General features: G+C 47.1%; 1 protein-coding gene across 13 annotated transcripts in view; it reads left to right on the top strand.

Annotated features, from left to right (window-relative positions):
• LOC109866952 (FERM domain-containing protein 4A) overlaps positions 1–27,500 on the top strand; it is a 192,940-nt gene that overhangs the window by 101,012 nt on the left and 64,428 nt on the right. For 12 of the 13 annotated variants that reach the window (XM_031801194.1, XM_031801196.1, XM_031801198.1 and 9 more), the window contains exon 2: positions 23,520–23,585. In XM_031801194.1, the coding sequence (XP_031657054.1) occupies positions 23,520–23,585 (66 nt within the window). Of the gene's footprint in view, positions 1–18,791; positions 19,344–23,519; positions 23,586–27,500 lie in introns of those variants that run through there. The other variant, XM_031801197.1, reaches the window with a different exon arrangement.

The raw sequence follows: 27,500 nt of genomic DNA, 5'->3' as shown, positions 1-27,500 counted from the left end.
TGAGGTTATCCCTGAAGTACAAGACAGTAGCGTAGTAGTGCAGTAGTGGGTTCAGAGGTGAGTTTAAATAAATAGCTCTCTATAGGATGTTAATCAAAAGGGGATTATAGGGTGAAACGCCATCTCAGGCATAGAACTGTTGAATATATACATGTATGTTATGTACAACATTTCAACATTTTATCTTCTTTATCAAACCCCCTCTTCTATAAACACACACACACTCACACACACACACACACACACACACTCACACACACACACACACACACACACACACAAACACATTCACACAAAACCTCATTCCTACAGAGGCGCCAGGCCTCGGCCATTGGTCCCTTGGAAGGCAGAGTAATGACTTTGAGGGTCATCATGTCCTCTGTCATGACTCATCAGTCTCAGTGCATCGTGGGAAGCTGGAGTGCTTCCAGGATGTGAGGTCATTGTGTCATATCATCACCCCTACTCTCAGAAACAAATCTGTGATATTGATTGTTGGTGATTGTATGTAGATGTATTTGGCCTGCCAGGCAGCAGTAGCTACAGTACAGTGACTCCATGATCAATCTGTTCTAGAGAGAGCAAACCTCACATGTCACAGCTGCCTAACAGGATGTTGTGTCATGGCTGATGTGGAATGACCTTCTACAGAGATATAGAATTATAGTAAAGGAGTGTGAGAGAGAGGAGGAAGAAATAACAAGATGAGGAAGGGCAAAGCACACACATACACACAGCTATTCCTTCTGGCATTTATCAGAGGACATTCCTATTCTCTCCCAGTCGATAGAACATATCTTTAAGAATACAGACTTGAGAGGAGATGCTTTTGATGAATATAAATAACACACTTCAGGGAAGCAGAAAGCAGGAGGCAGAGAAATAAGGACAAACCTGACCTGGGATTGTATGTGGAATGATGTGTGATTGTGTATTTTATTATTGCCCTCTTCTTTTCCAATCCCAGCCTGCAGTATCTGGCTCTCTCCTTCAGGACAGACAACCAAATGGAAGAAATTCAATATCTTTATACTGATGGGATTCCCTCTGGAAGAATGAACACACACACACATTTGCATGCACACACCGCACAAACACACACTCACACACTCAAACACACACATACTTGCCAAGGGCTCTCCCAGTAGATGAGTGGGGTCATTTTTCACTAGAGTGACTGGAAGGGATAGAGAGTGTAGTAATGGAGAGGAGTTAGAGCGAGCCAGAGGGATGTCTATGTAGCTCAAACTCTACTGTCTCTGCCTCCCTCCCTGTCACATAGTTATTACACTACTATATTCCCCAGAGAAGAACCACAGACATATATATTCTATTCTCCTCTCACCATAGCCCTCTCATCACTTTGTCGTGTGTGTGTGTGTGTGTGTGTGTGTGTGTGTGTGTGTGTGTGTGTGTGTGTGTGTGTGTGTGTGTGTGTGTGTGTGTGTGTGTGTGTGTGTGTGTGTGTGCGTGTGTGTGCACGTGTGTGTGTGTGTGTGCATGCGCGTGTGTGTGTACTTCCATGTGTGCATGATTGTGTGTGCACCTGCATGAGTGTATGTGACCGTTACAACATGCCAGTGTGTCTTTATAGGTAGATCCACCTCGTGCTCACCACTCCTCAGCTCCAGGGTAGAGGTAGGGCACAGTCTAGCTCAGGTTACGCAAGACAAGTTATATGAAGCTGTGTCAATGTCAGTTGAAAACGGTGGACTCCTAGAAGACCAATGGTTGTTTTCTTTTACCCTTGCCATACTCCATGCTGTTACTTCATTTGACAGTTTACCCTCCTGCCTAAAGACCATAATGCATTTCTAGAGGTGAAACGTGGTGAGACTTCAAGATCCCTCAGGTGTTGCCATGGATACTCTGGTGTGTGGTTTAGGTTGTAGAGTGTGGGGGTGTGGCTGAGGGGTATAGTCAGGTGGGGTGGGTGGGTGTGCAGACACAGAAATACACACACACACCTAACGACTATGCACCAGGGCTGTTTGATAATCTGCCCATTAAACAGTAACGATGTCAGTATTCTCTGCATTAACGGGACAGGATAGTGAGGTCATTAGAGTTGAACCCCTCTGCCCTCCCCTGGCTGCCTTCACATCCTTGAGTGTGTGTGTGTCACACTCTTTCACCTCTTTGACATACCCACATGTATGCAAACACTCACGCACACAAACACACACACATTGCTGGCAGTATCAGTGAGCAGGGTCTAAACTGATTTCTATCACCTTAAATAATAGATGAGGAGAGGAGGTGATGGAAAACAGATCTCTCCCTTGTGACACACACACACACCCACTCACACACTGACGCCATGTGGACTTGTGCTACGTAAGCTGGTTCTCCCTAACCTGTGTTTTCTCTCTCGCTCTGTCTCACTCTCTTTCTGTCTCTCTCTCTCACTCTCTTTCTGTCTCGCTCTCTGTTTTGTTAGTCCAGATCACCTGATGGTTCTGAGATCAGTTTCCTCCTAAACACAGAGCAGATGCATGGTGGCCTAAGACATAAACACGCACAAATTAACAGCCAGTCAGAAGGACCGTTGGTGTTATCAATAAACCCCAACATTCCTCACTTTAGAGTTTGTACTGTTTTAGCAGAAGGCAGGTGTGTGTGTGCCTATGAGTGTATGTGATAAGCTGGTATTTGGAGGGAGCACAGAGGGGTATTCTAGAGTGACAGAGTGGACTAATCCTTTGTGGCTGGGGCTCAAGGGTGCACCTCATCTCCCCATAAATAGGGCAGTGACAGAGAGAGAAGTGGACATCCATATGGACACACTCACACCCACGCACACAGATACACACACAGATACAATCCAATGCTCAGACTGGTCCATGCAGGGCCACAAAAAGAGACAGACCCCTCCTGGCATAACTATGGCACAGTGCTACTCTGGGTGGTGTGGCACACCGCATGAACACATACACATGCAAACTATACAGATATGCATGGACACACACACACTGATGGAGTATCATAGCACTGGGTGCGGAAAAGCTTTTGTCTTCTTGGACGTGATACAAGGAGACATTTGCTTTGGCCTTGTTCTACAGCTTGCTGTATTAAATATGACTCCAGGCCGTGTGTGTGTGTGTGTTGTGTGTGTGTGTGTGTGTGTGTGTGTGTGTGTGTGTGTGTGTGTGTGTGTGTGTGTGTGTGTGTGTGTGTGTGTGTGTGTGTGTGTGTGTGTGTGTGTGTGTGTGTGTGTGTGTGTGTGTGTGTGTGTGTGTGTGTGTGTGTGTGTGTGTGTGTGTGTGTGTGTGTGTGCGTGTGTGTGCGTGCGTGCGTGTGTGTGACCCAGTTATTTCAGCTACACAGTTACAGCATTAGAGGAAGCGACCAAGAGAATAGGGAGAAAGAGAGAAAGAGAATAGGGAGAAAGAGAGAAAGAGAATAGGGAGAAAGAGAGAAAGAGAATAGGGAGAAAGAGAGAAAGAGAATAGGGAGAAAGAGAGAAAGAGAGTCCTTTGATAATGATGGTACTTGTTGTCAGACATTCCAGTAGTGATGTAGGAAACATCAGTCACTTTATATGATTACATTCTACTGCTTTTTACTACTTATACTACATACTCACCAGACATGACATATTATACTACAGTTCAGTTTGTTGTAATGTATATGATAAATTATTGAAATGTCTGATGAATCGTTAAGATAGCGGTTTGTCTACAATGTGCAAGTGTGTGTTTGTGTGTGTTATGATATATTTGTTCTCATAGTCAAATGGGTCTGTATTCATTGTGACTCAGGTCTCTCTGACAGCGCAGGTGGACGGTTCATGTTCTTACCTTGCCTAATATCTGTAAGGCAAACCATGGTGTTTGTGTCTCAAACCTAGAGTTGTATGTTCACCAGCTCAGATGAAATGTTATATGTCACATGCACCGAATACAACCTTACCGTGAAATGTTTACTAACAAGCCCTTAACCAACAATACAGGTTTAAGAAAAAGATTGACTAAATTGAGGTAATATGTACATGTAGGTAAAGTGACTATGCATAGATAATAGATAATAAAAAACGTGTAGCAGCAGCATAAAAATAAGTGGGGGGGTGTGTGTGTGGAACCGTCCACACACACACACACACACACACACACACACACACACGGCCTGGAGTCAATACAAATAGTCTGGGTAACCATTTGATGAGCTGTTCGGCTGTCTTATGGCTTGGGAGTAGAAGGTGTTCAGGAGCCTTTTGGACCTAGACTTTGCGCTCCGTTCCCGCTGGCCGTGTGGTAGCAGAGAGAATAGTGTATGACTAAGGTGGTTGGAGTCTTTGGCAATTTTAGGGCCTTCTGAGTTGGAGAGCATGTTAATCAATCCAAATATGATATGGTTGGGGTTATCCCTAAAGTACAGACTGCAGTAGTGGGTTCAGAGGTGAGTTTAAATGTATAGCTCTCTATAGGATTGTAATCAAAAGGGGATTATAGGGTGAAACGCCATCTCAGGCATAGAACTGTTGAATGTATAAATGTATGTTAGGTACAATGTTTATTTCAAAGTTTCTGGATGGCAGGAAGCTTGGCCGCAGTGATGTACTGGGCCGGAAGCACTACCCTCTGCAGTTGCCATACCATGCAGTGACGCAACCAGGCAGGATGCTCTCGATGGTGCAGCTGAATAACATTTTGAGGATCTGAGGACCCAAATCTTTTCAGTCTCCTCAGGAGGAATAGGCGTTGTCTTGCCCACTTCATGACTATCTTGGTGTGTTTGGACCATGGTAGTTTGTTGGTGATGTGGACACCAAGGAACTTGAAGCTCTCAACCTGCTCCACTACAGCCCGTCGATGACAATGGGGGTGTGCTCAGTCCTTCATTTCCTATAGTCCACGATCATCTCCATTGTCTTGATCACGTTGAGGGAGAGGTTGTTATCCTGGCATCTCACTTACAGGTCTCTGACCTCCTCCCTATAGGCTGTCTCATCATTGTCGGTGATCAGGCCTACCACCGTTGTGTCGTGGGAAAACTTCATGGTGGTGTTGGACAGGGAGTACACGAGGGGACTAAGCACACTCCCCTGAGGGACCCCTGTGTTGAGGATCACCCTGGTAGATGTGTTGATGCCTACCCTTACCACCTGGGGCCGGCACGTCAGGAAGTCCAAGATCCAGTTGCAGAGGGAGGTGTTTAGTCCCAGGGTCCTTAGTTTACTGATGAGCTTTGAGGGCACTATGGTGTTGAACGCTGAGCTGTAGTCAATGACCAGCATTCTCACATAGGTGTTTTGTCCCGGTGGTAAAGGGTAGTGTTGAGTGCAATAGAGATTGCGTCGTCTGTGGATCTGTTGGGGCGGTATGCAAATTGGATTGGGTCTAGGGTTTCTTGGATGATGGTGTTAATGTGAACCATGACCAGCCTTTCAAAGCACTTCATGACTACAGATGTGAGTGCTAAGGGTTGGTAGTAATTTAGGCAGGTTACCTTGATGTTCTTGGGCACAAGGACTAAAGTAGTCTGCTTGAGACATGTAGATATTACAGACAGGGACAGGTTGAAAATGTCAGGGAAGACACTTGCCAGTTGGTCAGCACATGCTCAGAGTACACATCCAGGTATTCCAGGATCCAGGTAATCTGTCTGGCACTGTGGCCTTGTGAATGTTGATCTGTTTAAAGGTCTTGCTCACATCGAGATTTAGCGAGATTTCTTATAAGCATCCGGGTTAGAGTCCCGCTCCTTGAAAGCTTGCCTATAATCCATGGCTTCTGGTTGGAGTATGTAGGCATGGTCACTGTAGGGACGTAGGGACGTCATCGATGCACTTACTGATGAAGCCGGTGACTGATGTGGTATGCTCCTCAATGCCATCAGATGGCATCCCGGAACATATTCCAGTCTGTGCTAGAAAAACAGCCCTGTAATATAGCATCTGCGTCATCTGACCGATTCCGTATTAAGCGAGTCATGCCTGGGTTCTCTGTTTGTCTGTTGCCAGTTCCTTTGTTCTTCAAGCCATCCAGACTTTTCCCCCTTGCTCCTGTCTGTTTATAGTTCCTGTTTTCTAGTTCCCGGTTTTGACCATTCTGCCTGCCCTGAGCCTGCCTGCCGTTCTGTACCTTGTCCCAACACCCTGGATTATTTACCTCTGCCTGCCCTGACCCTGAGCCTGCCTGCCGTTCTGTACCTTGTCCCAACACCCTGGATTATTTACCTCTGCCTGCTCTGACCCTGAGACTGCCTGCCCTGACCCTGAGCCTGCCTGCCATTCTGTAGCTTGTCCCAACACCCTGGATTATTTACCTCTGCCTGCTCTGACCCTGAGACTGCCTGCCCTGACCCTGAGCCTGCCTGCCGTTCTGTACCTTGTCCCAACACCCTGGATTATTTACCTCTGCCTGCTCTGACCCTGAGACTGCCTGCCCTGACCCTGAGCCTGCCTGCCGTTCTGTACCTTGTCCCAACACCCTTGATTATTTACCTCTGCCTGCCCTGGTCCTGATCCTGCCTGCCGTTCTGTACCTTTTCGACTCTGATCTGGACTACTGATATCTGCCTGCCCTTGACCTGTCATTTTGCCTGCGCCCTGTTCTAGTAATAAACTTTTGTTACTTCGACACTGTCTGCCTCTGGGTCTTCCCTAAAACATGACTGGTACTTACAGTTTAAACATTTCTTAAGTATAAGCAGTGAGATGGTGCCTAACTGTCCCATGTATGTAGGGTTGAGGCCAGTAGATTTCTACACTACAGATTGAGTATGAAGCTTGACTTTACACCACTGTTCAAGCATATTAAAACATGAGACAGACATTGATTAGAAGTAAAGTATCCCTATAGGTATTAAGTATTACAGGGTAATAGCTGATTCATAGGTGTTCAGTAGTCAGTCTCTCTGTGCTGGTTTTAGTAACTGTTGTTCTGTTACTGGGTGGGGGAGAGGAAAGTTTAGGAAACGTCTGTTAACTAAAAGTATATATATATATATATATATATATATATATATATATATATATATATATATATATATATACAGTGGGGCAAAAAAGTATTTATTGGGGGAAGGATGGTAGGGTTTGCGGGGAATAATAAAGTTATATTCTAAAATAAAGTATGTATATCTATATACAGTGGGGCAAAAATGTCACACCCTGACCATAGTTTGCTTTGTATGTTTCTATGTTTTGGTTGGACAGGGTGTGATCTGAGTGGGCATTCTATGTTGGATGTCTTGTTTGTCTATTTCTATGTCTGGCCTGATATGGTTCTCAATCAGAGGCAGGTGTTAGTCATTGTCTCTGATTGGGAACCATATTTAGGTAGCCTGGGTTTCACTGTGTGTTTGTGGGTGATTGTTCCTGTCTCTGTGTTTGCACCAGATAGGGCTGTTTAGGTTTTCGCACGTTTATTGTTTTTGTTAGTTTATTAATGTATAGTGTCTTTATAAATTAAACATGAATAACCACCACGTTGCATTTTGGTCCGCCTCTCCTTCACCTAAGGAAAACCATTACAGAATCACCCACCACAACAGGACCAAGCGGCGTAACGGGCAACAGCAGCGAAAAGAGGAATGGACATGGGAGGACGGTTTGGACGGCAAGAATATGGACTATACTACTTGGGAGGAAATAGACAGGTGGGCGGTCGACCCAGGGAGAGTGCCGGAGCCCGCCTGGCAACAGCAGCGAAAAGAGGAATGGACATGGGAGGACGGCAAGAATATGGACTATACTACTTGGGAGGAAATAGACAGGTGGGCGGTCGACCCAGGGAGAGTGCCGGAGCCCGCCTGGCAACAGCAGCGAAAAGAGGAATGGACATGGGAGGACGGCAAGAATATGGACTATACTACTTGGGAGGAAATAGACAGGTGGGCGGTCGACCCAGGGAGAGTGCCGGAGCCCGCCTGGCAACAGCAGCGAAAAGAGGAATGGACATGGGAGGACGGTTTGAACGGCAAGAATATGGACTATACTACTTGGGAGGAAATAGACAGGTGGGCGGTCGACCCAGGGAGAGTGCCGGAGCCCGCCTGGGATTCGATGGAGCAGTGCGCGGAAGGTTACAGGAGAATGAGGTTAGCGAAGCAAGCACGGCGGCGCGGACGGAAGCCCGAGAGTCAGCCCCAAAAATGTATTGGGGGGTGGCACAGGCGGAGTGTGGCAGAGTCAGGAGTCAGACCTGAGCCAACTCCCCCCGTTTATCGTGAGGAGCCAAGGAGGAGCTCAGAACCAGAGCTGGTGTTGGAGGTGAGCGAAGCAGAGACTGTGAAGGAGTTAATGGGGAAATTGGAGGAGAGAGATATGAGGGAGTTGCTGTGTTGGTGCATGAGGCACGACATTCGCCCGACGGAGCATGTCAGGGATTTAATGGCACCTGGGTCAGCTCTCCATACTCATCCTGAGGTGCGTGCTAGGGGTCTGGTGAAGACTGTGCCAGCTTCACGCACCAAGCCTCCTGTGCATCTCCCTAGCCTTGCACGTCCTGTGCCATCTCAGCACTACAGTGCTCCTAGCAGTGCTAACCGTGGCGGGCGTGGTGCTGGTCAGGCACCGTGTTATGCGGTGGTTCGCACGGTGTCCCCAGTACGCGTGCTTAGCCCGGTGCGCTACATCCCAGCTTCCCACATCTGCCGGGCTAGGGTGAAGATCCAGCCAGGGCGGTTGGTGCCAGCCCTGCTCTCAAGATCTCCAGTACGCCTTCACGGTCCGGTCCATCCAGTGCCACCTCCACAAACCAGCCCTCCGGTGGCAGCTCCCCGCACCAGGCTTCCTGTGCGTGTCCTCGTCCCAGTACCACCAGTGCCAGCACCACGCATCAGGCCTACAGTGCGTCCCGCCTGTCCAGCGCTGCCGGGGCCTTCCTCCTCTCCAGCGCAGCCGGAGTCTCCCGCCTGTTCGGCGCTACCAGAGCTCCCGCCCCTCAGTCCAGAGGCGCCAGAGCTACTCAGTCCAGCGCTGCCAGAGCCTTCCTCTCCAGCGTTGCCGGAGCTTCCCGTCTGCCCAGCGTTGCCGGAGCCTCCCGTCTGCCCAGCGTTGCCGGAGCTTCCCGTCTGCCCAGCGCCGCCTGAGCCACCCGTCTGCCCAGCGCCGCCTGAGCCACCCGTCTGCCCAGCGCTGCCTGAGCCACCCGTCTGCCAGTGCCGCCCGTCTGCCCAGCGCCGCCAGTGCCGCCAGTCTGCAAGGGGCCGCCAGTGCCGCCAGTCAGCCAGGGGCCGTCAGTGCCGCCTGTCAGCCAGGGGCCGCCAGTCAGCCAGGGGCCGCCAGTGCCAACAGTCAGCCAAGGGCCGCCGGTGCCACCAGTCAGCCAGGGGCCGCCAGTGCCGCCAGTCAGCCAGGGGCTGCCAGTGCCGCCAGTCAGCCAGGGGCCGCCGGTGCCGCCAGTCAGCCAGGGGCCGCCGGTGCCGCCAGTCAGCCAGGAGCCGCCGGTGCCGCCAGTCAGCCAGGGGCCGCCAGAGCCCCTCAACCCAGAGCCCCTGCCCCTCAGCCAAGAGCTTCCGCCCCTCTGTCCGGAGCTGTCGCCCCCCTGTCCCGAGCTGCCGCCCCTCTGTCCCGAGCTGCCCCTCAGTCCAGTGGGGTCATTAAGTAGGGTCGCCGTGGCTAGGAGGCCACGGAAGCGGACAAGGTGGGGGACTAAGACTACGGTGAAGTGGGGGCCACGTCCAGCACCAGAGCCGCCCCCGCGGACAGATGCACACCCAGACCCTCCCCAATAGGTTCAGGTTTTGCGGCCGGAGTCCGCACCTTGGGGGGGGGGGGGGACTGTCACACCCTGACCATAGTTTGCTTTGTATGTTTCTATGTTTTGGTTGGTCAGGGTGTGATCTGAGTGGGCATTCTATGTTGGATGTCTTGTTTGTCTATTTCTATGTCTGGCCTGATATGGTTCTCAATCAGAGGCAGGTGTTAGTCATTGTCTCTGATTGGGAACCATATTTAGGTAGCCTGGGTTTCACTGTGTGTTTGTGGGTGATTGTTCCTGTCTCTGTGTTTGCACCAGATAGGGCTGTTTAGGTTTTCGCACGTTTATTGTTTTTGTTAGTTTATTAATGTATAGTGTCTTTATAAATTAAATATGAATAACCACCACGTTGCATTTTGGTCCGCCTCTCCTTCACCTAAGGAAAACCATTACAGAATCACCCACCACAACAGGACCAAGCGGCGTAACGGGCAACAGCAGCGAAAAGAGGAATGGACATGGGAGGACGGTTTGGACGGCAAGAATATGGACTATACTACTTGGGAGGAAATAGACAGGTGGGCGGTCGACCCAGGGAGAGTGCCGGAGCCCGCCTGGCAACAGCAGCGAAAAGAGGAATGGACATGGGAGGACGGCAAGAATATGGACTATACTACTTGGGAGGAAATAGACAGGTGGGCGGTCGACCCAGGGAGAGTGCCGGAGCCCGCCTGGCAACAGCAGCGAAAAGAGGAATGGACATGGGAGGACGGCAAGAATATGGACTATACTACTTGGGAGGAAATAGACAGGTGGGCGGTCGACCCAGGGAGAGTGCCGGAGCCCGCCTGGCAACAGCAGCGAAAAGAGGAATGGACATGGGAGGACGGTTTGAACGGCAAGAATATGGACTATACTACTTGGGAGGAAATAGACAGGTGGGCGGTCGACCCAGGGAGAGTGCCGGAGCCCGCCTGGGATTCGATGGAGCAGTGCGCGGAAGGTTACAGGAGAATGAGGTTAGCGAAGCAAGCACGGCGGCGCGGACGGAAGCCCGAGAGTCAGCCCCAAAAATGTATTGGGGGGTGGCACAGGCGGAGTGTGGCAGAGTCAGGAGTCAGACCTGAGCCAACTCCCCCCGTTTATCGTGAGGAGCCAAGGAGGAGCTCAGAACCAGAGCTGGTGTTGGAGGTGAGCGAAGCAGAGACTGTGAAGGAGTTAATGGGGAAATTGGAGGAGAGAGATATGAGGGAGTTGCTGTGTTGGTGCATGAGGCACGACATTCGCCCGACGGAGCATGTCAGGGATTTAATGGCACCTGGGTCAGCTCTCCATACTCATCCTGAGGTGCGTGCTAGGGGTCTGGTGAAGACTGTGCCAGCTTCACGCACCAAGCCTCCTGTGCATCTCCCTAGCCTTGCACGTCCTGTGCCATCTCAGCACTACAGTGCTCCTAGCAGTGCTAACCGTGGCGGGCGTGGTGCTGGTCAGGCACCGTGTTATGCGGTGGTTCGCACGGTGTCCCCAGTACGCGTGCTTAGCCCGGTGCGCTACATCCCAGCTTCCCACATCTGCCGGGCTAGGGTGAAGATCCAGCCAGGGCGGTTGGTGCCAGCCCTGCTCTCAAGATCTCCAGTACGCCTTCACGGTCCGGTCCATCCAGTGCCACCTCCACAAACCAGCCCTCCGGTGGCAGCTCCCCGCACCAGGCTTCCTGTGCGTGTCCTCGGCCCAGTACCACCAGTGCCAGCACCACGCATCAGGCCTACAGTGCGTCCCGCCTGTCCAGCGCTGCCGGGGCCTTCCTCCTCTCCAGCACAGCCGGAGTCTCCCGCCTGTTCGGCGCTACCAGAGCTCCCGCACCTCAGTCCAGAGGCGCCAGAGCTACTCAGTCCAGCGCTGCCAGAGCCTTCCTCTCCAGCGTTGCCGGAGCTTCCCGTCTGCCCAGCGTTGCCGGAGCCTCCCGTCTGCCCAGCGTTGCCGGAGCTTCCCGTCTGCCCAGCGCCGCCTGAGCCACCCGTCTGCCCAGCGCCGCCTGAGCCACCCGTCTGCCCAGCGCTGCCTGAGCCACCCGTCTGCCAGTGCCGCCCGTCTGCCCAGCGCCGCCAGTGCCGCCAGTCTGCAAGGGGCCGCCAGTGCCGCCAGTCAGCCAGGGGCCGTCAGTGCCGCCTGTCAGCCAGGGGCCGCCAGTCAGCCAGGGGCCGCCAGTGCCAACAGTCAGCCAAGGGCCGCCGGTGCCACCAGTCAGCCAGGGGCCGCCAGTGCCGCCAGTCAGCCAGGGGCTGCCAGTGCCGCCAGTCAGCCAGGGGCCGCCGGTGCCGCCAGTCAGCCAGGGGCCGCCGGTGCCGCCAGTCAGCCAGGAGCCGCCGGTGCCGCCAGTCAGCCAGGGGCCGCCGGTGCCTCCAGTCAGCCAGGGGCCGCCAGAGCCCCTCAACCCAGAGCCCCTGCCCCTCAGCCAAGAGCTTCCGCCCCTCTGTCCGGAGCTGTCGCCCCCCTGTCCCGAGCTGCCGCCCCTCTGTCCCGAGCTGCCCCTCAGTCCAGTGGGGTCATTAAGTAGGGTCGCCGTGGCTAGGAGGCCACGGAAGCGGACAAGGTGGGGGACTAAGACTACGGTGAAGTGGGGGCCACGTCCAGCACCAGAGCCGCCCCCGCGGACAGATGCACACCCAGACCCTCCCCAATAGGTTCAGGTTTTGCGGCCGGAGTCCGCACCTTGGGGGGGGGGGGGGGGGGGACTGTCACACCCTGACCATAGTTTGCTTTGTATGTTTCTATGTTTTGGTTGATCAGGGTGTGATCTGAGTGGGCATTCTATGTTGGATGTCTTGTTTGTCTATTTCTATGTCTGGCCTGATATGGTTCTCAATCAGAGGCAGGTGTTAGTCATTGTCTCTGATTGGAAACCATATTTACGTAGCCTGGGTTTCACTGTGTGTTTGTGGGTGATTGTTCCTGTCTCTGTGTTTGCACCAGATAGGGCTGTTTAGGTTTTCGCACGTTTATTGTTTTTGTTAGTTTATTAATGTATAGTGTCTTTATAAATTAAACATGAATAACCACCACGCTGCATTTTGGTCCACCTCTCTTTCACCTCTCTGTTGCTGGGCAACACGGACTTTCAACTCCCTCCAAAGATTTTCTATGGTGTTGAGATCTGGAGACTGGCTAGGCCACTCCAGGACCTTGAAATGCTTCTTACGAAGCCACTCCTTCATTGCCTGGGCGGTGTGTTTGGGATCATTGTCATGCTGAAAGACCCAGCCACGTATCATCTTCAATGCCCTTGCTGGTGGAAGGAGGTTTTCACTCAAAATCTCATGATACATGGCCCCATTCATTCTTTCCTTTACACGGATCAGTCGTCCTGGTCCCTTTGCAGAAAAACAGCCCCAAAGCATGATGTTTCCACCCCCATGCTTCACAGTAGGTATGGTGTTCTTTGGATGCAAATCAGCATTCTTTGTCCTCCAAACACGACGAGTTGAGTTTTTACCAAAAAGTTATATTTTGGTTTCATCTGACCATAGGACATTCTCCCAATCTTCTTCTGGATCATCCAAATACTCTCTAACAAACTTCAGACGGGCCTTGACATGTACTGGCTTAAGCAGGGGGACACGTCTGGCACTGCAGGATTTGAGTCCCTGGCGGCGTAGTGTATTACTGATGGTAGGCTTTGTTACTTTGGTCCCAGCTCTCTGCAGGTCATTCACTAGGTCCTCCCGTGTGGTTCTGGGATTTTTGCTCACCGTTCTTGTGATCAATTTGACCCCACAGGGTGAGATCTTGCGTGGAGCCCCAGATCGAGGGAGATTATCAGTGGTCTTGTATGTCTTCCATTTCCTAATAATTGCTCCCACAGTTGATTTCTTCAAACCAAGCTGCTTATCTATTGCAGATTCAGTCTTCCCAGCCTGGTGTAGGTCTACAATTTTGTTTCTGGTGTCCTTTGACAGCTCTTTGGTCTTGGCCATAGTGGAGTTTGGAGTGTGACTGTTTGAGGTTGTGGACAGGTGTCTTTTATACTGATTACAAGTTCAAACAGGTGCCATTAATACAGGTAACGAGTGGAGGACAGAGGAGCCTCTTAAAGAAGAAGTTACAGGTCTGTGAGAGCCAGAAATCTTGCTTGTTTGTAGGTGACCAAATACTTATTTTCCACCATAATTTGCAAATAAATTCATTAAAAATCCTACAATGTGATTTTTCTGGATTTTTTTTCTTCTCATTTTGTCTGTCATAGTTGAAGTGTACCTATGATGAAAATTACAGGCCTCTCTCAACTTTTTAAGTGGGAGAACTTGCACAATTGGTGGCTGACTAAATACTTTTTTGCCCCACTGTATTGAAGCAACATCTCAAGAAATTAAAGCTTGGTCGCAAATGGGTTTTCCATATGGACAATGACCCCAAGCATACTTCCAAAGTTGTGGCAAAATGGCCTAAGGACAACAAAGTCAAGGTGTTGAAGTGGCCATCACAAAGCTCTGACCTCAATCCTATAGAACATTTGTGGGCAAAACTGAAAATGCATGTGCAAGCTAGGAGGCATACAAACCTGACAGTTACAACAGCTCTGTCAGCTGGAATGGGCCAAAGTTCACCCTATTTATTGTGGGAAGCATGTGGAAGGCTACCCAAAATGTTTGACCCAAGTGAATCAATTTAAAGGAAATGCTACCAAATACTAATTGAGTGTATGTAATCTTCTGACCCACTGGGAATGTGATGAATGAAATAAAAGCTGAAATAAATCATTTTCTCAACTATTATTCAACTATTATTTCACATTCTTAAAATAAAGTATTGATCCTACCTGACCTAAGACAATGAATTTTTACTTGGATTATATGTCAGGAATTGTGAATATACATATATATATATATAGTTTATTTATTCAGATGAGACAAAAATAAACAAATAAGATAGATACACACTCAGACATGAACAGCCTAACATCAACATCTCTATTCCCTCCCACCCCGTCCCTCCAGAGGGAGGCCGCCTCCAGCGGCCAATAGGCCTTGGTCTACTGAATGATGTAGCTGCACACATAGCAACACAAAGACAAATAACCTAAAACAATGCACAGGAGATACACCAAGTAGTATTATAGGTTGTTATTATTTTCCATTTTTAGATGGTTTCATACAGAGACTAAAGGTCTTAAAGTAGTGTCGTTTTGGAGAGATCTGGGAATAGTCTAGTTTGGGAAAGATCTGGGAATGGTGTAGTTTGGGAAAGATCTGAGAATAGTGTAGTTTAGGAAAGATCTGGTAATAGCGTAGTTTGGGAAAGATCTGGGAATAGTGTAGTTTAGGAAAGATCTGGTAATAGCGTAGTTTGGGAAAGATCTGGGAATAGTGTAGTTTAGGAAAGATCTGGTAATAGTGTAGTTTGGGAAAGATCTGAGAATAGTGTAGTTTAGGAAAGATCTGGTAATAGTGTAGTTTGGGAAAGATCTGGGAATAGTGTAGTTTAGGAAAGATCTGGTAATAGTGTAGTTTGGGAAAGATCTGAGAATAGTGTAGTTTTGGAAAGCTTTGGGAATAGAGCTATGTAGTAAAATGAGAACAAAGCAGACTTGGCTATAGAAATACTGTGTGTTTCTGATTTTCAGAACTTAACTAGAAACACATTTCACTCCCACACTCACTCACAGGATGGTGAGTGGAGCTTACACACACATGCAGACACACACTTGCACAAACAAAACAGATCGCTCCCAGTCAGTCATTTTTCTATACATTCCTGGCTGCTCTGTGACCCTCCCTGAGACGTCTCTGGAACCATATATACTGTATGGAGTCTCTGTACATCATTCACATTCTGTATGTTTTCTGATTTTGCTTGTACATATGTGCTTGTGTGTGTGTGTGTGTCTGTGTGTGTGTGTGTGTGTGTGTGTGTGTGTGTGTGTGTGTGTGTGTGTGTGTGTGTGTGTGTGTGTGTGTGTGTGTGTGTGTGTGTGTGTGTGTGTGTGTGTGTGTGTGGCCTACAGACTGAGTTTAAATAGTATCCATCTTGCTTTCATTAACTGTTCAGCACGGTTTATATCACATTCCACAAATATAGATGACCTCTAACCTAGACCCCTAATCACTACCACCAATCCACCACCACTACCCACCTCTCTCCAAACTCCCCATATCCCCACACAAATTCTCTCTTAATGGCTCCTACCCTCAACTGGCTTTTACTGTCATTATTACCCAGTTCCGTTACAATAGGTCCAGTGCATAATGGGTTCCTCCAGGTCCTCCTCTCTTCCCTACCCATTACCCTCTCCTTTTTTATTATTTCCCTATGTCCCTTACTCCTTTCTCCACTCATATCACCCTCTCTCTTTTTCTCTCCTTCCCTTTTCTCCTCCCTCACTCCATAACTCTCTTGTCTTAGCTAAACAACGGGACCCTTGTGATAGTAACACTGCCAATAAAGAGAGGTATGTATTTAGAGAGTGAGAGAGAGAGAGAGACAGAGAGAGAGAGAGAGAGAGAGAGAGAGAGAGAGAGAGAGAGAGAGAGAGAGAGAGAGACAGAGAGACAGAGAGACAAAGAGAGACAGAGAGAGACAGAGAGAGACAGAGAGAGACAGAGAGAGGCAGAGAGACAGAGAGACAGAGTAAGTATCTGGCCAAAGTTATAGCCATCTGGTGATATTTAAGTTGGACAGGCTAGTTTCCGGTGTCTGGAACAGGCCAAAAATACCCAGAAACACAGAGACCTAACAGAAAAAGGATACACATCTTTCCTTTCTCCTGTCCTCTTCAGTAGATACCATAGACACCATATTCTGCAAACTAAAATCTGGGCTTTTAATGCACCATGTTGACGCCAAAGGTTTTAAGACAACATTTTTCTACTGATGATGCTCTTTATAATGTTACTGTCATGGTGCCAACAGATGTACATCACTCTGTGGTACAGCAAGTGTTGTTATATTTGACACAAACATCATTCAAACTAGTGAGTAGCTTAACCAGTATGATACCAGGACATATAGCATGTTATTACAGACCTATAGTCACTAACGTTCAACCATCCTATATGATAGCCCTCGTGTCTCTATGGGGACAGCTGTATGATATAGTCATGGTCTAGTGTGTCATCTGGATAAGCAAGAAGACAGTTGCACATAGCCTACTATGGCTTCAACTGTCATGCCACCAGCATAAGACAAGGCCACCCACCAACAGATAGACACACACACAGAATGGGCCAAAATAGTCAATGATATTATGGGCATTTAATTTTTTTTAAGAGACCTACACTTGTATTAGAGAATGAATAACTGATTAATTCTGTAGTTCTAATGGTTTCTCCAACTGTACAGTGAACACAAATTTAGGTCATTCAGAATGAGATGCAGTTTAACGGCCAGGCATCTATTGCCAGCCCAAACCAAACCCATAAGCTAGCTAGGAGAACTGTTTTAGAAACCAGCAGGAAAAGAAGCGGAAGTGAGTGAGAGAGAAAGAGAGAGTTTATTTATTTTCCCTTTTGTACTTTAACTATTTGCACATCGTTACAGCACTGTTTATAGCCATAATATGACACTTGAAATGTCTCTATTCTTTTGGAACTTTTGTGAGTAATGTTTACTATTATTTTTGTTTTGTTAATTTCACTTTTGTTTATTATCTATTTCAATTGCTTTGGCAATGTAAACATACACGATATATACAAAAGTATGTGGACAACCCTTCAAATGAGTGTATTCGGCTATTTCAGTCACACCCGTTGCTGACAGGTGTATACAATAGAGCCCACAGTCATGCAATCTCCATAGACAAACATTGGCAGTAGAATGGGCTTACTGAAGAGCTCAGTGACTTTCAACGTGGCACCGTCATAGAATGCCACCTTTCTAACAAGTCAGTTCGTCAAATTTCTGCCCTGCTAGAGCTGCCTCGGTCAACTGTAAGTGCTGTTATTGTGAAGTGGAAATGTCTAGGAGCAACAACAGCTCAGCCACGAAGTGGTAGGCCACACAAGCTCACAGAACGGGACCGCCGAGTCTAGTAGCGCGTAAAAATCATCTGTCCTTGGTTGCAGCACTCACTACCAAGTTCTAAACTGCCTCTAGAAGCAATGTCAGCACAAGAACTGTTCGTAAGGGGCTTCATGAAATGGGTTTCCATGGCTAAGCAACCGCACACAAGCCTAAGATCATCATGCGCAATGCCAAGCTTCGGCTGGAGTGGTGTAAAGCTTGCCACCATTGGATTCTGGAGCAGTGGAAACACGTTCTCTGGAGTGATGAATCACGCTTCACCATCTGGCAGTCCGGCGAACAAATCTGGGTTTGGCGGTTGCCAGGAGAACTCTACCTGCCTCAATGCATTGTGCCAACTGTAAAGTGAGTTGGAGGAGGAATAATGGTCTGGGGCTGTTTTTCATGGTTCGGGCTAGGCCCATTATTTCCAGTGAAAAGAAATCTTAACGCTACAGAAAACAATGACATTCTAGACAATTCTGTGCTTCCCACTTTGTGGCAACAGTTTGGGGAAGGCTCTTTCCTGTTTCAGCAACAAAGCGAGGTCCATACAGAAATGGTTGGTCGAGATCGGTGTGGAAGAACTTGACTGAACAGAGTCCTGACTTCAACCCCATTGAACACCTTTGGGATGAATTAGAAAGCCGACTGCGAGCCGTGCCTAAACGCCCAACCTCACTAATGCTCTTGTGGCTGAATGGAAGCAAGTCCCTGCAGCAATGTTCCAACATCTAGTGGGAACCTTCCCAGAAGAGTGGAGGTTGTTATAGCAGCAAAGGTGGGACCAACTCCATATGAATTCCCATGATTTTGGAATGAAATGTTCGAGGAGCAGGTGTCTGCATACTTTTGGCAATGTAAACATATGTTTCCCATGCCAATAAAGCCCTTACATTGAAATCGAATTGAATTGTTGGAGAGAGAGAGAGACCCTTCCCAGACGATTTTGGGCTCCTGGTGTGCATATCCAGATGTCTGTTTGTAGGTCGTTCCTCGGCTGTTCTCAGCACACACACATACACACACACACACAGCCATCTGCAGTTTCTCATGACTGCGAGCTGCAGAAAGAAATGTCCCCCTTTACTCTCTCCCCGCCCCCACAGCCTGCCTCCATTATTCCCGTATTTTCAGAGCAGGCTAGAGGAAAGAGGGCGAGGAGAAGAAAACCAAATTGTGTGGCTTAATTGACTAAAACAGACCGTTTGAGATTATTATTTAATTCCATCGGTCCTCTCTGTCTTCTTTTGGGACAGCCACCCTCTGCATTTTCATAGCGTTTCTGCTAGGCGCCGGAGTCGCCAGGGAGAGAGGAGGGGTTCGGATGGTCTGAGTAGCCGGGGAGAAGCCCTCTGTTTCGGTGGGAGGATGAGCCATTGAACAGTGCAGCTCTACTGGTTGGAAGCGGGCCAGGGTCGCTGCGTTGTGTGTGGGAGAGAGCTTGTTCAGAAGGAGATGGGATGTCTTGGCTCCGTTGTCAGACCGGTTTAACGGAAAAAGGGAATCAGGTTGCAACTCTTCTCCTGTGTGAGTTGCACCGGTCACTATTGCATGGATGCTGATGCCGTTCTAGGCCGGGGAAACAAGGATTTTACCAACTGGATTTAATGCATTTTTTATTGGGATTATTTCGGGCTCGACAAATCTAAAACATCCGTGTGGGATTTTATGTCTGAGCGACCCCGACATTTTTCAAAGGTAAACGTCGATCTTTGCCTTTCTGCTGTATCGCCCCATATCAAAACGTCGGCCGCTATCATTCTTTATTCGACCATGTGTGCGGGTGTAAATTAACATGGTCCAAATAGTCTATTCCCGAAAAATGCGGGTTTGTGTTTTGACATATCGCTGGGTAGGCTAGAACCGAATAGCCTATCTAAAATGAAATAGCTAGCCAACTAACGTTAGCTCAGCAAACCAGCTATAATTTCTGCCCTGTCCACCGATGTGACCAGAGACAGCCATCCTCTAGCCTACCAAGGGATGCATTCAAACTTGTCTCGTTATGGGTAAAGAACATTCGGCGACTGAATCATTCTGACTAATGTTATGCCTAGCTACAGCCTGTTTACCGATTCAACCACACAATGCTGCTCCAGTCACTAGACTGGCATCGTGGCTATTTTCCCCATGTGATTTGTTGTGTTATTACAGTGTTAAGTACGGTGCGCGTGTAAAGAGAGCCCGCATACCAAGTTGCAGATATTGTTTCCAGTTTAGGGCCACAATGATACAAGAAGAACGTTCTGTGCTTCAACTCGTGCTTTAGCCTAATAATGTTACAAGGTAACATGTCAAAGCTGTCAGCTACAGTCACAGATAGTTATTGTCATAACTAGACAGTCCATGTAGACTTGCTGTAGTAATTGTGTTATGGAAATATCCGGTTCTTAACAACAATGGTCTAGTGTTCCTAGTAGATTTGATCTGACTGCTGTCTCATGATGTTTCTGTACTGTGAATGGAAGGTTATCTGATGAGTTTGATAGTGTAGTTTATAAATTACCTAACGTTATATATGTTTTTGGTAACATTCCCAACCATTTACTGTAGCAAGTGTAAACACTTTGTTGCATGTTGTAGCCTTTGATTCTCAGTGAATATTATTTTTTATATCACTGAATATTGTATAGCATTAATGACCATTTCCTCCCTGGAATGGGTTTCCTAAACAGATAGCCCTAAGCCAGTGATTTGTAACTGTGCCTGTTATTGTGGTGTATATTCTCCCCTGGTGCCTCAAGCAAAGTTTCCTCATTCACTGGTGTAGTTCATTATAACAGAGAGAGAAAATGGATGCTGCCTGTATGTGGATAAAACAGCCCAGCTGTCTCTGTGTGTGTGAGTGTTTGCTTGCTGCAGCAGTATCTTTGTCTGCACTGCAGGTCTCAGGGGTCAGCAGATTTTTGGCCAGTGATCTCTATCCTAATCTATCTCTGTCCAGACAGGGAGATCTTGGACAGGCAGCATGAACTGACTGGTATTCAGGAATCTTGGGAAAGCAGAAGTGTCATTTGGGAGAGAATATACACACAGACCAGACTATGGCTGACTGACATCTCATATACACCTACATTCTGAGTATGTGGGAGAGCTAAACTCCAGGAACTGGGGAGTGACCTATAGTTCTGCATAGCGCACGTCACAGCAGGTAAAACGAGTGCAACACATCAAATCAAATTATATTAATTACATGCGCCGAATACAATCGGTGTAGACCTTACAGTGAAATGCTTACTTACGAGCCCCTAACCAACAGTGCAGTTAAACAAATAAGGATAAGAATAAGAGAAAAGTAACAAGTAATTAAAGAGCAGCAGTAAATATATATATATATACAAAGCGGACTGTGGATTGAGACACACTGTAGGCTAGTAGAGGTACCTGCACTAATATATGGGAAAAGCTACTTTCAGATGACAAAGGTTCTCCTATTATTAGGAGGATGGAGAAGACAGCTCCTGGGAGAGGTGGAGGGTGTGTGTGAGTGCGGGTGCAGCCACTCTAAACAGAATGGGAGGGACACAAAACCCATCAAAGGAAGCTGGAGCCTGCAGCCTAAAGACACGCACGCACGCACGCACGCACGCACGCACGCACACACACACACACACACACACACACACACACACACACACACACACACACACACACACACACACTCGCACACACACACACTCGCACGCACACACACACACACACACACACACACACACACACACACACACACACACACACACACACACACACACACACACACACACACACACACACACATACACTGGCAGCAGCCTAAGGGCAGAACTCACACAGGGATGTGTGTTGACATAGTGCTGAACTATCCCTCTCTGTCTCGCTCTGTCCTCAGTCTGCTGCCAATTCTCACCTCCAATCTCTCACCCTACTGCTATATTGGAGCACATGGTGAGGTGTACCCACTGCCCACACAAAGTCACACGAACATCTGGTATAGTGATCCTATGTTATAAGAGGTGTGCCAGCAGAGTTATGCCTGGTGCCAGGGGGATGACTCAGGGTGTTTCTCAATAGGTGATGGCTGACTGTCCACCTGCCCTCGGTCCCACTGTCTTGCTGTCTCTGGAAAACATTAGGGGTGGAAAAGGGTTCCCCTGGCTAAAAGGAATTCACAAGCCTGCTAGCCATTCAAAAACCAATGATTTCACATGGCAGTCCCAAGTTCGCTCCCATTGTGTGTGTGTGTGTAACATGTTACTGTGTCTGAAGGGGCTACTGGATGTGTGTGTGTGTGTGATTTGGAGATGGACAACTATAGAGAACAAACACATCACATGTTTTGGCGATAGGAAGGACATTAAAAACACATAGCACAAGGACCCCAAAGGGGTGAGATGGGTTATGGCTTTTCTCCCTCCCAGTCTTTCCCCTCCTTCTTCCCCCTGTCCCCCTTTCCTCCTCCTCTCCCTCCTCTTCCCCCAGATGTGAGGATGTGGGCAGGGCCTGAAGAGTTTGTGTTCCCCAGGGTCTCCTCTTCCTGTTACACTGCAAAGACAGTCCACATGTGCTCAACACACACACGTGCATACACACACTAACACGCACATCCACACTCACATATGCACACACTGACACACACATAATGTACGCATGTACACACACACAACCATACTCCCACATACAGTACAACACAATAACAGACACTTGCAGATTAGCAACATTGTGTTGGAAAGGATAGTGTGTGTGTATGTGTCAGTCTGATGTACTGTCGTTCCACCTGCTCCAATGTTTACACCCAAACTTGGCAGCGTAGTAATGCCAGTTTTGGCTAACACACACACACATACATACACAGACACATTATGAACACAAGATAATACAGTGGAATAGGAGGGAAAGAGAAAGAAAGGTCTGTCTGTCTAATGCTCCGATTGTCTAGCTGTTGGTGGACTTCCCCCTTTAGGAGAGGAATGTCAGATATATCCAGCAGGAAGACACACACACACACAGGAAATATAATCTATTGGTCTATTGTGGTTTCAGCTCAGCTAACCTTGTTAAGTCTAAGATGAATTTAAAGATTCTACAGCACTGCGTGTGTCTGTGTGCTCTATGCTGAGAGGAGGAGCAAAGACCACATGCCCTTGTTCACTTGGGATTTGTAGTTTTTTGGTTATTAGTGAATGATTAGTGTTGAATCCATATTGCAACGCTAGTTTTAAGATGTTTTACTCAGAAAAAGTAAGAGCTTTTGTGAGTTTTTTAAATTAGCACACTTCTGTAGAGCTAGCCCCACCCACATCTAGTCCACGCATCGAATGGGGTTGGAGGTGAAGGAAAAACAGATAAGTGCTACCAAATATAACAATATGCATTTCATAAATATTCAAATAAAGTGTGTATATAAAACGTATTAAACACGTCTGTAAAACCACAATGAGGACCTTGACCTAACAAGCAAGTTTTCATAAATCATTGGGTACAGCGTAAGAAAAACGTCAAGAGTCATCTGAAATAGGGGCATAATTCCTGTTCATGTTGGCTGTGTACTACTCCCTTCACAGAACAGAGCAAACTGGCACTAACCAGAATAGAAAGAGGAGTGGGAGGCCCCGGTGCACAACTGAGCAAGAGGACAAGTACATTAGAGTGTCTGGTTTGAGAAACAGACGCCTCAGAAATCCTCGACTGGCAGCTTCATTAAATTATACCTGCAAAACACCAGTCTCAACGTAAACAGTGACGAGGCAACTCCGGGATGTTGGCCTTCTAGGCAGAGTTGCAAAGAAAAAGCCATATCTCAGACTGGCCAATAAAAATAAAAGATTAAGATGGGCAAAAGAACACAGACACTGGACAGAGGAACTCTGCCTAACACATCTCTCTCCTCTCACTCAGATGACAGAGGGGCGGCGATGTCAGGTCCATCTCCTGGACGACAGGAAGCTGGAGCTCCTCGTACAGGTAAACACACCACGCATGCACACACACACACACTCAAGGAGGAGGTATAAGGAGACTGCGCCGCAGTGTGTGTGTAAGCTCTTCTACCCGGGCTCAGTTACTGCTAACTGGATGAGCACCGTCTTTTGCTCACCTGATCCTTCCACACAGACACACACACCCTCTCTCACAGACACACACACCCTCTCTCACAGACACACACACCCTCTCTCACAGACACACACACCCTCTCTCACAGACACACACACCCTCTCTCACAGACACACACACCCTCTCTCACAGACACACACACCCTCTCTCACAGACACACACACCCTCTCTCACAGACACACACCCTCTCTCACAGACACACACCCTCTCTCACAGGCACACACACCCTCTCTCACAGAAATCCAGTTGGTCAGTCATAATGAAGCCCTAAACTCTGACTCTCAACCCACTATGTCTCCTATCCTCTACCCCTTGTCCCTACTCTCTCCATAATAAGGACTGATTCAGACTAGGGCTGTGGCGGTCATGAAATGTTGTCAGCCGGTGATTGTCATGCAAGTAACTGCCGGTCTCACGGTAATTGACAGTTCATTAACATAAAGACTTTTAGCATCTTCTGGCTAGCCCATTTTAAAATGTCTAATACTGTACATCCATTTAATATAGCCTACACCATCACAATAAATCCATCATTTATTTTAGACAGGTCTAAAGAAACATCATATGTAGAAAATGTAGCCTATTTCAGAAGAACAGAATAGGATATTCTGAGTTGTCCTTACAGTGCATTCAGACGTGTTGTTATGTTACAGCCTTATTCTAAAATGGATTCAATTCATTCATCAATCTACCCCTCATCAATCTACACACAATTCCCCATAATGACAAAGCGAAAACAGGTTTTTAGATATTTTGGCAAATGTATAAATAAATTAAAACAGAAATACCTTATTTACTCAAAATTGAACTCAGGTGCATCCTGTTTCCATTGATCCTCCTTGAGATGTTTCTACAACTTGATTGGAGTCCACCTGTGGTAAATTCAATTGATTGGACATGATTTGGAAAGGAACACACCTGTCTATATAAGGCCCCACAGTTGGCAGTGCATGTCAGAGCAAAAAAGAAGCTATGAGCTCTGAGACAGGACTGTGTCAAGGCACAGATCTGGGGAAGGGTACCAACACATTTCTGCCGCATTAAAGGTCCCCAAGAACACAGTGGCCTCCATCATTCTTAAATGGGAGAAGTTTGGAACCACCAAGACTCTTCCTAGAGCTGGCTGCTCGGCCAAACTTAACAATGGGGGCAGAAAGGCCTTGGTCAGGGTTGTCCAAGAACCCAATGGTCACTCTGACATACCACAATAGTTCCTCTGTGGAGAAGTGAGAACCTTTCAGAAGGACAACCATCTCTGCAGCACTCCACCAATCAGGACTTTATGGTAGAGTGGCCAGACGGCAGCTATTCCTCAGTAAAAGGCATATGACAGCCCTCTTGGAGTTTGGCAAAAGGCACCTAAAAGACAAGATTCTCTGGTCTGATGAAACCAAGATTAAACTCTTTGGCTTGAATGCCAAGCGTCACGTCTAGTGATGCACCGATATGACATTTTTGGCTGATACCGAAATCCAATATTTTCCTTGTCCAAAATAACAATACCGATAACCGATATTTTACATTTTTGTGGCCTTTTAAGCATTCTAGTACAGTTAAATAATTAACATACACACATGGACGCAACGGTCTAAGGCACTGTATCTCAGTGCAAGAGGCATCACTACAGTCCCTGGTTCGAATCCAAGCTGTATCACATCCGGCCGTGATTGGGAGTCCCATAGGGCGGCGCACAATTGGCCCAGCGTCGTCAGAGTAAGCCGTCATTGTAAATAAGAATTTGTTCTTAATTAACTGACTTGCTTAGTTAAATTAAGGTTACACACACATACACACACACACGCACCAGGATTTCTATGGAACGCCGTTTGGGTCTTTTCGTGTCAAAAAAGATACATGTCAAATAACACTATTTGACGTGTCAAATAAGCTTGTTGACCAATCAGGACGTGAACATGACTGCACGTCACATAATCATTTTACGTGTGTTCATACATTTTTTACGTAGTTATTACACATTGATTACACTATCACTCGCATTTTATATGTCACAAAGATTCATCGATACATATGCTATGTATCTGGTAAAGTTGTCCCGCACACCTACAGTGCTGGTCATAAAAAAAAGCTAGCTAGCTCATGGATGTAAAGAAAATTCTTCCTCAAAAACATAGCAAAATGACATTGTCTGTTTCAGAAGCTGTAGTTAGCTAGCTAACTATATAGCTAGGTGTCATCATCTAAAATAACCCTAATTTATAAGACAGTTCTTATTTGATTAATTAATGGTGGGCGGACCCATCTTTGTGAAGCTAGCCACAATAAGGACTAGCCACAAAAGTGGACTTTGCGGTTAGCCTTCAAAATAAAAGTATGTCATTGACAGTGATGTAAATGAATACAAGTAGTATAAATATGCCATAATTGAATAGATCATGCTAGACGAGGTTGGAATGTTGTTATATAAATTCAACAAAAGACAATAATTTGTTAATTTGACAACATCTGTTGAAATCACACATGATGTATTATACTTTAGAATTGCATTGGGGGCATACTTATTGCACAGCCTTACCTATGGATTGTGGATCAATGACATGGGGTATCAGTCTACTCAGTGACACCCAGAGAACGTAGCTCTTATTGCAGGACTCTGAAACAACTGTGTATTGAGCCACATTTATTGTCAACCTATGTGTATTGAACACTATTCCCGAGGAAGAACAATACTGCATGGATGTTTTGGAGTCTGATAACTCTGAGGACGTTGGGAAAAAATATATTGGGTAGACTGATTGATCCCCAATCCTTAGGTAAAGCTGTACAGTGCAATTTGAATGTCAATACACACTGTTATTGTATTACTAGTATTGGCTGACTGGCGAGGTGCTTTCACAGTCACAGTACCGCGATAAGAGCTACAATGCTAATATTTGCGTAAACTCTTCACGGTTGTGTTCTGCGAGTGTCACCGAGTAGACTGATACCCCATTTAATTGCCTCACATTCCAACCTTGTTTAACGTTATCTAGTCTAAATATGGCATGATTCCACCAATTGTAACCTTCTGCATCACTTTCAAAGAGGTACTGTTATTTTGAAGGCAAACTGAAAATGTAACTATTGTGCCTAATCCTTTGTTGGCTAGCTTCACAACACATAACCCGCTCAGGTCGAGCCACACTAGCCAGATGAAGCTAGCTGGCTGCTTATAACGTTAGCTTTGGGCAACAGGGTTAAGTAGCTGGCTAGCTATTTATTTTCATGAACTGAAGTTCAATTTTAATAGGCAAACAACAAGTGGCTACATCATAAGGATTCCTAAATTGCTAAGAATAATGAAAATGACTGCAGTTTCTACTGGTCATTGTTTTCAGGCAGGTTGTATTGGTGCTAGCTAGGTACCCCAGAAGTTGCGGTCGAACAAATAATGATTTATTACCAACGCGGTATTGTAAACTCATTGTTTGTGGCCGGTGTTTGCTTGTTTGCAGACTTTTTTGTGCAGCTTTGACAGTGCTACTGATAGTAGTGGTGGTGCTTGACTTGCACGTGCAAATTCAGAAGACACAACATTCTATAATAGAACTGTGTTACTTGACGTGTCAAATTAAAAGCTTATTTAACGCATAAAATATTGCTATTTGACGTGTATCTTTTTTGAAACGCAAAGACCCAAACGGCGTTCCATAGTATGTCGTGAAGCTAATAGCAGTGACACTATTACTGTGTAATAATAATAATAATAATAATAATAATAGGGCAACATCTGAAAAATAGCTCACTTGGTAGTGTGTAACGGTGCTC

The sequence above is a fragment of the Oncorhynchus kisutch genome, linkage group LG22 (assembly GCF_002021735.2).
Source record: "Oncorhynchus kisutch isolate 150728-3 linkage group LG22, Okis_V2, whole genome shotgun sequence".
Classification (NCBI taxonomy): Eukaryota; Metazoa; Chordata; class Actinopteri; order Salmoniformes; family Salmonidae; genus Oncorhynchus; species Oncorhynchus kisutch.
Note: the sequence above shows the minus strand (reverse complement) of the source record. Positions and strands in the feature narration are given on the sequence as shown.